Here is a 10668-nt window from a genome sequence, read left to right as displayed (position 1 = left end):
ATTAATTCACTAATATTTTTTCTTCATATTTACCTATCACTGAACCTTATCGCAAAACTATTTAGAACACGCCAGTATTATAATGATCCCGTTAATTAGACCAGTGGACTCGTTAACGAATTTCGTTTGCAATTAGCATACCGCGATAATCAGGATTCAGTCTGGGAAATTGGATTAAAGGTGGCGCGGGAAAATAGCCTGTGAGGTGACTGAGATGAGGTAGGGGGATTGGTCCACTCGCGTGGGCGGACACGACCGAAAATTGGATTTTAATTTTAATATGAAACGCAAGTAGGGAAAAGGTTCAGCCTGGCAATTTCACGTAATGCTCGTAGCACTGGTGATTGTGGCATTATTTCAACTGCATATTACAGGATAAAAATTTTCAGGTAAAAAGGGGTTAAAAAGGTAATTAATGCTGATTAATAATTTGTTTCGTTAATTTGAAGGGGAATGGGTTTGTAATAGGCGATTGTCGGGGATTATGTCATCGTGTTTTGCGGAAAATTGTTGGGGTTGGTGATTAAACACGGGCTTGGTACAATTTTTATTTTATGCAGAGCAATAGTGGACGTGCTCTTGAACAATTAACACTTTCCGCAGGGTTATCGTTGGAGAAGACTTCGTTCTCCGTTATGTCAATTTTGAGTAACCTAGAACCACTAAATGCGTCTCTCGGGTATCCTGTCTCCAATACCAGTTTCAACGCCTACCCATTCGTCCTTAACCGCAACCCTCTATGTACCTTATGTACCTATGTACCTTACATAATATGCGATGTATTCTCTTCAAAATGCACCGGTTGTGATGACGTAGGTATCGATCGTGAGCCATCACTCACGTTTGGATATTTCAGGTATTTTTCGCATTTAGGGCAATCTATGATACATATTGCTTGTAAAAATAATTCGGAGACTTGTCTGGGGTGTAGTTCTATCTTGAAAATTCGCGTCTCTTATCTTGGAGTAATCCGATATTGCCAATGGCTCAGAATACTCGCGGAATACTCGCGGAATACTCGTCGGTTAATAATCGCGATTTTCGGAGCTGTATTTTTCTGGGGGTGTATGCAGGGGGCACACTTTGCACTGGTTATTGAAAATATTTTCCATGATCAATGAGTGGATTAACAATATCACAATCAGTAACACCCAACAGGAACAATCCATGGCGACGCACACGTACTTATGATTAATGCAGTTAATGGAAAAATTCATTCTGTCCATAAGTGTAATGCCGGAAATTTATTCGATATAATTTTTTACTAGATATGGCGATCTAATTAATCGATACTTGTCTTCTAAATTGAATTAAATTTCACTTTATGAAAAGCTTTTGCTAAATTATAAATAATAACGAAATTGATTTCCCGAAAAAATTGAAAAATCTTTTTAAATTGAACATTGACACGATTACCAGTAAATACGTCTGGCAATTATTTTAGAATATTTTTTTTCAATTAGTGATAACAGTAAAAGTTATAATAACATTATTTCTCATGGGCATTGTAAAGTTTTCAGGCAGAAGTAATTTTTCCTATTTCTATGATTGATTAGATAACAACTGGGAGTCTCACTTCCCTCTGGACTCATCACTTGTTTGTAATTAACGCATGCAAACTCGTACACAAGTTGAGTAGGATGTGGGGATTGCGAATGTTGTCGTTTAACAACGCATGAATTTTTCGATCATCTCGATATATCGCAACGCATCAGTCGACTGGCCAACCGATGCCGTCTCGATAATTCCAGGGGAGAAGAAAGAGGAATGTATGGATTTTGAGCAGTAAAAACTGGTTGTTTATAATTGTTTCTCCATACCGGGAATTTTTAATTTGAAATGAGAAAGTCAAAGTTATCTGAATTTTTTTTTTCAGAGTAAAGGCAGACGGTAGTCTCGTTGGTCATAAACGTGGGTAAAAAGACCAGCAGTATTCGGTACAATTATAAATTTCAAATGAATGTAATAAGCAATTACGAAAAAAATATATATTCAAATTGAACCCAGCCAGGAAGATAGTTCATGGATATGCCTGTCGCTGACAGAGATAATTGGGTCACGTTTGTTAATCTTAATGAATCAAATCAGTACGTGAAAAAAGTACAAGCGGACTAACTCCCATTAAAGAGGACCGTATGGTAGTGTTATTTGTTATTTTGATGAGTTTCTCAGGGAAAATGATGATTATTGAATGAAAAAAAGTCAATGCAGCAAAAAGCAAATTAAAAATGAGGGAAAATAAAATCATTAAGCCGTAATTTGATTCAATCAATCTCGGGGATTATTCACAGTGACTGAGGGGGAGAAAATGGATGACGCCAGTAACCAAAAGGAAAATAGATAGCCCATGGGAAACCAGTGAATGAAGACCAGGGGATACGATTAACGGTGAAATGATAGAGTAATCGTGAAGAATAATATTGACAAAAACATGGAAATGAGGATCGAAAGGCGTTCCCTTTATAGATAAAATGTATGTATTATTTTACCAAAGCCTGAGTGGTCTGTTCTGATCGGATAGAGTGGGATAAGGTGAGATTGTACGATTATTGGTGCGCCAAAAGACACCAAAAAGACGGAGAAAGAAAGGCTTGCAGCTGGAAAAGTGCCCCAACGAATTTTCTCAGCAACGGGTATCAGATCGTTGATAGAGGAGTGACGGTGACTCTCTATCCACGTATACCCGGAGCCAATGCGAGCTTCAATGGTCGAGCAATTGGCCAGTTCGCTCTACCAAGTGAAGCCGCTTCGTTCACTTTCTTTATATTTCCCTGACCCAACTCTTCTCAACTTGTTACCTCAAGCCTCTCTTTCCTCCCTCCTCTTTCGCGCAATCCTCTTGTGCGAGATGTGCGTTTTACGGTGAGAAAAAAAAAAAAAGATAAAAATAAAAACAGTGAAATTGGAATTGGAAACCCAGATTTAACGTTTATATTCTTTTCACTCTCTTACCTGGCGTACAGCACCCTGAATGAACTTTGCGACATGCAGTTCACACTCCAATCAGTATTCCCATGTTCATTGCATATCGTTATCGAGTACCTCCCGTAGTTAGCTCTTATCAGGTGTATCAGTTCACCCTCACCACACTCAATCTTGAGCGTTTTGCCCTCGCACTCGTAGGCTGTGTCGTAACGCTCTGTAAAAATAAAACAATTCAAGTTGAGAATTCAACAGATTATTCCCCAGACTATGCAAATTGTGGGAAAATTCCCAAGAATTTGCCACTAATGTGGCAATAATAGATTTATGTGCAATCACCGGTGAATAAACATTGGGATCTTTGGGGTGATTGTGTACATATATATAACAGTGGTTTTAAGCCTCGATACCTCCTGCTGTCGCACAGGGCGGCCAACATGAAAGGATACTGGCGAGCAGCGGGATGTCGTCAGCTTGAATGTTACCTTCCTTCTCGAACACACCAAACTCGATATATATACGTATTTATACATCTGTCTCGCTTTATGGATTTCTTTTTTCCCCATTTTTATCCGTGAGTTTGATGTTGAGAAACACAGCGGGACTATTGTTGATTGAGAACAATATTTCACTCTTCTTGGCCCCGAGGTAGTTTAATGTTGACCCAGTATTTCGCTGACGTGTTACTCCAACGACTTTAGTAGGGTACAGCCAAATAATTTTCGTTAGACCTAATTAATCACCGGGGATTTGTATCATGTATCGCGTTATGGATTCGTGCGGTCTGGAAATTGAATTGTGGAGAGAGTGATATTGAGAAACTGGTAAATGAATATGTAATGAGCCAGAATGGAAGGCAATTGCTGTGTAGGTGATTCGTAATGGAGAAGGAATGCAATTTTCTCGGAATAACTGAGAGTTTCTTGAAATCCATCGGAGTCACTAAGAAATTGGCAAAATAATTCGGCTGTTTAAAAAATAAGTCTTGTGGTTCAAGTGAGGAGTATCTGTAACTACCAGTCAATATTTCATCCTTCGGAACAAACGAGATAACGGCGGACACGCCTGCCCTTCTAACACCAGCAATACCAACATCACCACTACTTGAAAACCTCTTGCGGTATCCACTATTCCCATGGGCTTTCACCTTTCTCGGTGCTCACACCCGCTTCTCATTTTCTCAACGTTGCCCTCTTCTCTGCAGAGGGGGGCCTGGCCCCCCCTGTCTACAACAGAGCTTTATGCCCTTGTAAATAACATTTATATTACCAACTGGCCACACGCGTGTCTCCAAAGCCCCAGGAAAAGGTAGAAATAATATTGCTTGTGATAAGAAGCCTCTCAATTTCTCCAACGCTTATTCTTCCAGCATTTTTCGCTTCTTATTTTCCTTATTTCCCTTATTTCCCTTATTTCATGCGTTCGTGATGCACCAAAGAGCATTTCAGATATGTTCATTGTTTCGGTTGGTAAAAGATAAAATAAATCTCGAGCGTCTTACCTTTCTTTAGCCGCGTGTAAATTATGCACGCATGTTACGTACAAAAGAGACTCCTCGATACATACTTGGGTTATTTCTTGGGTCCGGGCCCCATCAGCCCAGGGCTTTCTTCTCCTTTCTTCGCGACGGAAAGAGGTGGGGGATACCTACGGAGAGGACGCGCAATCCTCTCTCGATCCGAAGGACCCCCCTTATCTGATTTCCCGCGACGCGCACAAAACCCAATCGCATTGCGCACAATCTCGGGTCATATTTTCCGTGGCGATTCTTTAGTTATTTCTTTTGGGTGATGGGGCTTTTTTTTTTTTGCTTTATTCGTTCATTCGGCATGTTTCCATTCGTTTTGTTCGAGGGACGCGCGAAGAACACGTGCGAAAATATGTCGGGGGATTTTTTTCTCTCGATCTCCCGGTCTGTTGGAACGCGCGCTGACGTAATGCAGGAAGTTGAATGCCATGTGGTGAGTTTCAGGGGCCCGGGGGAGATTTATATCACTTTGGAAAGTGTCAATGACTTTTTGAAATTTCCTATTGAGCTTCTGTCGGATGAATGAAAAGTATTGAAATTGTTTTACAGATTTGTTGGGAAATAACTTGGACAGACAGATGCTCGATGAATTCACTGATAGATGAATTTAATTGCGTAGAAGGAAAAATACAGATCGAGATAACGAAAATTGGTGTTTCTGTTCGGAATGTCAGTGTTTTTGTTATGATTCTTCAATAATTAAAATCGGGACAATCATCGTGACGACGGAAAAAATTGTATTTCCATGTCAAAGGGAACGGGAGTGGCCGCAGTTATCGTGCAAAATTTACCAGTGAATATTGACACAAAGATCAATAGGCCAACGGAAATAGCTCTTTTGCATCGGAACTCAAACAGTTTACAATACTCCATGCTCAATGAATATTTTCCAGGGTATTCTGAGGGTAAAAATGAATTAAAAATTCAGTTTCACGAGTACCATTCCCCCAAAAAAAAAATTTGACCCCTCCGAGCGCAATTAATGTTAGCAAATCGAGTAATTAATTTTCGTTTTCACATTGATAACCCCTCGATGGCATTGCACATAAAGCACATCACTCAACTCATAAAACTGGATCTTCATTGCAATAGTAGCTTCTATATCGACTGTGACAGTATTTCAACGTCACTAATTTTGTGTAACACGTCACTGCTCGATTTTAGTCTACTAAAGTGTCAAAAATTCCAGCAGTAATTTTCTACTAATCCAGCTGAATCCTCACCGCTCCATCAACACGAGATTACAGGAGGAGCCTAAGCCAGAGAATTACCCCAATAAATCCCCAAAATATTCTCTAAAATTCAGCAGAATTAAAAAATCTCATAACAATAACATAAATTACCCCATTCAACACCGAAGAATTCACTCTCCCTTTATCCTCCATCCAATTTTTTCCTTTTCAATTAGTGACTCACAGCGGCCATTATAGTGAATACCTTCGTTTTTTTCTCTCATCCACGGCATACCTCAGCCCGCATTAAACGACTGAGAGAAATGACGATATAACCCTGACTCCAGGCGGTCGTGTAAGTTTTTGGCATATCAGTAAAAAATAAAAAATAAAAGAGACAAGAAGAAAGCATACAAGAGAAACAGATGAAAAAAAAAACATTGTAGTGCACTTTAAGAGGCTCGGATAACCGTTCGTTTCAGCTGACCGTTATATTACCAAGGGTTATAGATATTATTTGTGGCTCTTACCGGTTGCATAGCCCAGCCACCCCCCTACCCTTTCTTTCTCTCCTTGTCTTTCCTTCACAACCTTCAGGCAGACCTCTCTTTCCGTTTATCGAGACGAGAGTGGTCGTCGGTTTGGACGGGACATCCGTAACTAATGACCCTGATAGCCGGGACTCTTTCTGCTCGTCTCGCTTCGTTCCTCAAAATTTTTTTTTTCTCTCATTCCATCTCTTCATTTCTCATCTCTCTCTCATTTCATACGTTTCTTTCTAACCTCCTCTCGACCAAGTGCATCCGAGAAGGAACGGCCAAGAGGGAACGGGGAAACGACAGACCCACCTCATCTCCAGCGGCCACGAATCTCCAACGAACCTCGACGCTACTTAATTAATTTCTCCTTCGATACGATACCAATCGTCCGGAGCCCATTTTCCCTCCTTAACCTCAATAAAACGAAGGGCATCCCCTTCACCACCTCAACCGGAAACTCACTTGGGCAGCAAAATGATAAATCATTGAGTGCGGAAATTTCGAGCGATAAAAAGTTTAGCAGATAAGTATAATGGCTCACAGCATCAAACACTCGAATTTCCCATAGCAGCCCTTATCGCTGATATTCTCGGGTTATCATCTTCTCGCCGAGAGTTAATGTTTACCTGTTAATGCACTGATTCGAGACTCCTCGGTTTGTCGCCAATTCACAGTATAAGCTGTTCGAAATGCTGTGAAAATTCGTGTCTAGAGCGAGGTATAATAATTGAAGATACTATCCGCCTGAGAATATCACCATCAAACCCAACACCATGTGCACATTGTCAATTTAGTGAGACTTTCCGCTTTAACTGAGGATTAATAGTTAGCATTTCCTCAGAATGAGATGGAAGAAAGTTAATAACAGTATGAGTGCATCTAACCGTGCCATTTGGCGAATTATTTTCAATTGTGATTTCAATTTTTTGTTTTTATAATGACGCTGTTTTTGCAGCACCAGCTTTTACGTGATTTGGCTGGGATTTCAGCATTGATCCAAGATGTCAAGTGGTGGCATTGATTATACACGAATGCGTCAAGCGAGGGGGCCGCCTTGTGATTTGCATAGAGCGATTAGGTGGCCAGTCTGGCATTAGTACCAGGCGTTATACAGACTGGTGCATAGGTACAAGAGGAGTCGTTTAGACCGAGTCAACGATAACCATGTGTTTAGGTAGTGGTACTGCTTTCTGTCTTTTCCATTACCTCACATTGGCACAACTACATGCACAGAGCATGAGAGGGGAGATATGTTGATGGTTGCCACGAGACGACTCGGTTTCTCATTTCCTTCAGTAGGCAAAGTTGAGTGTATATACTTTACCCAGTACCTGCGGGGCACATGTGACCACCTAATTGGTGATGAGCCTCTTCTTTCCCATCTAATGCCGGACTCGTTTGCCTTGATCGTCGCTGCACGCACTACCACCAGGTAGATTTCACGTTTTTCTTCGTAAAAATTGCCTCTATGACGTTCGGGGTTATTTATTGGAGACTTTCATGATGAATTTATGTCAATGCTCATGCGCCTCATTACTAATTATTGGAAGAAAAACAGCCGAGTGCGAGGGGCAAATTTCCACCTCGGAGAGAATAACTTGATTTGTTGTTGATATTAATGGTTGCAGGGAATATTCCGTTAGAGTGAGCTAAATTGTGGTTCAAATATTTGGTAGAGGTTTTTTTTATATGGTTTTAGTGAATTTCGTTCTGCTGTACAGCTTCAATATTTATTATTAGTCATTTGGAACTTTTGATTGCATTTCAGGCGCAGATTACCGTGGATTTTAATTAGAAATTATATCGGAAATATCAGCGATTGGTGACGTCCATGAAAATATCGTTTTACGTTGAATTGAAAAATCAACATGAAAAATTGACACATTTTGGCTCAGGCAACGCAACGATAAATGACGGATAATTTCCGCCCATTTTTTATGGTAGCGGTAAATATTTGCGATTCTATTGAAAATAAAAGTCAATTGTGAAACTCACTGTTGTCGCTTTTGAGAATAGACAATTAGGCTCCCCTCAACATCACCCCTAAACTGTCCACGAAACTTCAATTAATTTTTCCCAATGAACCACCACAAAAGAAAATTCCCTAAAATCCAAAGTGAATCAACGCTGTTACGTGAAAGTTTAGGGTCAGCAACATAATTCTCTGATTATTGAGTAAATTGATTTCTGGTAATTATTAGTGGCGATCAGTGAGGTGCAGTTTGAAACTACCTAACTACCATCAGTTCGGTTGGAAGCCCACATCAAAAGCATCACTGAGGCGATTCAAAGTACACGTCCGTGCTTCATTGGGTATTTGCAACTGAACCAGGTATAGTCTATACTTTTTACGAAGCCAAACAAACTGTACGCCACCGTTGGAAACAAGTTAAAGCTCGTTTTAACTGAAAGCTTCTCCCCTGTCCTTCACTCGGAAAGCCACCCAATCATTGAATCAGACAAAGCTAGGCTCGAATATTTTGTGCAATGTATCAAACTTGTCGAGATTCGCTTGACTGCCTGTAAACCCGCAACGTTATTGATTTTAAATTAGCCGAGAATTGCCACTGTCGGCTGTTGCTCGCCAAGTTGGAGAAAATTTCTCAAGCACTCAGTGGGTGGTGCGGTGAGGAGGAAAAAAAAAAGCAAAAAAAAAAAAAAAATAGCGAGAGGGTGGAATAGTTGAGGGCGCGGCGGTTGAGTAGCACATGTGGAATTGCAAAGGGGGTGCGAGAAAGAAATAGGCGGAGCATGAATCGTGCATAAAGGTGTCTAATTATTAGTTCGTGCAGAGGCGTGGCGCCAGATCGAATCGGCGTGCATGTGTTGGGGCCATAACGTCTTCCGTGTTCTTCGGCGCACCTCTCGACGGCAATCTTTTTGCTTTTAACCCGGTCTCTTAGGTTCATTTTTTTTCCTCTCGCGGGCTTTTTCAAAGCCATGATCACAGGCTAGCCTCGTAATAGGCCGCATGTAACCCCTTCGACAACTCCCTGACACTAATTTTCGGTTTATGGGGGTTCCGGATGGGATCTCGATGGCGTGTGGGATGAGGCAACCACCAGGAGACAAATGAGGTGATAGTTGAGGTTCTATGGGAATTCTCTCTGGGCATTGTGCATCCAGACGAATATTCATTGTGTAGTTTTTTTTTTCTTTTTTTTTTTCACTGGGTTTCTTATGGGTATTTCCTCGCGTTGCTCGACAAGTCGAGGATGACGGGGCAATGGCTTCGAAACGGTGAACATCGCTGCGCTTAACCATCTGGAAATTTTACGGATGATTGAGGGCGCCGCACTCCGCCGTCCCATGCTTTTCACGCCATCTTCAACGGTTTTTTCCTATCTAATTACCGATTGGATCGATCAATTCTGGTTTTGGTGGTGTTTTTGAGAGGATTCACAGAGTGTATTGGTTGAGAGAATCAAGTGAGTCAATGGAATTGTTTGCTTTTCAATGGACCATTACCACCATTCAAATTCAACGTGACCAGACACCTGAAATCTTCATTTAGTTTTTCTTCGGAATAAAATAGAAAATAAACTGGGAGACTTTTACGGTGTAGGGGGAACTTCATAGTTGTTGGTGTCAAGTGCATAATCAATGTCCACAGAATGCCAGTTTAAAATTAGTATCCATCATTGCAATGCAGAATTTTTTCTGGGAAATATGAGGACGAACAATTATTATCGCGATAATTTTTTTCTCCCCTCACTGGTCTCACCGAAATGTTTTGTGGTTTACATTATCGTTATCTAGCACGGCCCATGAGATTCACCTATTGTACAGTACTACCACATAGTGGCTCAGCGAATTTCAATTAAATTATAGAAATTCCACAGGTGCATATCGTGGTAAACATCGCAATTATCCGTGTGCCTTTCCCTGGTGCACTCCCGCCGGCAATTCATGACCTTTCGGTATTAAATGCTTTTTGCAGATCTATCCTCAACTTCAGCCAACTTTTTAAATGGCTCTCGGTGGATATTCAACCTCAGAGAGAACTCTCGAGAATTCAGAAAGTCGCGAAGGCACAATTGAATATATCATTGTACATTGATCTCGGAGAATATCTGTATGAGCTCAGTAAAACTTTACTACTGCACTATGAGATTAATATAATGAGGGTTAATCTGTTGGTGTGTGTGTGTGTTGTGGTGTTTATCGTCTTCTCATTAATCGGAACACAGAAATACATTTAGGCTACGCCTGTAAAAACAAGGCAGTTAGCTCTTGGGATGTAGACCTCAGGCAAGATAAAGGATTATTGGACGGTGCGAGGGAGATGCTAGAGAGGGAGAATTAAACGATGAGCTGGCTTCAACAATATAAGTGTAGTGTGGGGGCTCCAATGCGGTAGCCAGTACTACACCGCTAACAACACGCAGCATCCAACGACCCATTAGGCTACGTGAATTTGTTCTCATTTAGCTTTATATTTTCTTTAAACCGCAGCCCCCTTTTCTCCCTCCTTATGTTGAATTCGCAGGAAGCCCATTTTTTTTTT

At 40.9% G+C, this 10668-nt stretch overlaps 1 protein-coding gene across 7 annotated transcripts in view; it reads right to left on the bottom strand.

Annotated features, from left to right (window-relative positions):
• The window catches only part of LOC105265043 (latrophilin Cirl), a 114540-nt gene that overhangs the window by 16121 nt on the left and 87751 nt on the right, over positions 1-10668 (bottom strand). For all 7 annotated transcript variants that reach the window (XR_892040.1, XM_011302319.1, XM_011302318.1 and 4 more), the window contains exon 3: positions 2953-3139. Coding sequence is in view for 6 of the 7 variants with exons in the window: in XM_011302319.1 (XP_011300621.1) it covers positions 2953-3139 (187 nt within the window). In the remaining variant the exon portion in view is untranslated. The remainder of the gene's footprint in view (positions 1-2952; positions 3140-10668) is intronic.

The sequence above is a fragment of the Fopius arisanus genome, unplaced genomic scaffold (genome assembly GCF_000806365.1).
Source record: "Fopius arisanus strain USDA-PBARC FA_bdor unplaced genomic scaffold, ASM80636v1 scaffold00027, whole genome shotgun sequence".
NCBI classification, from domain to species: Eukaryota; Metazoa; Arthropoda; class Insecta; order Hymenoptera; family Braconidae; genus Fopius; species Fopius arisanus.
The sequence above is the reverse complement of the archived record's forward strand: the minus strand, read 5'-3'. Positions and strand labels throughout refer to the sequence as shown.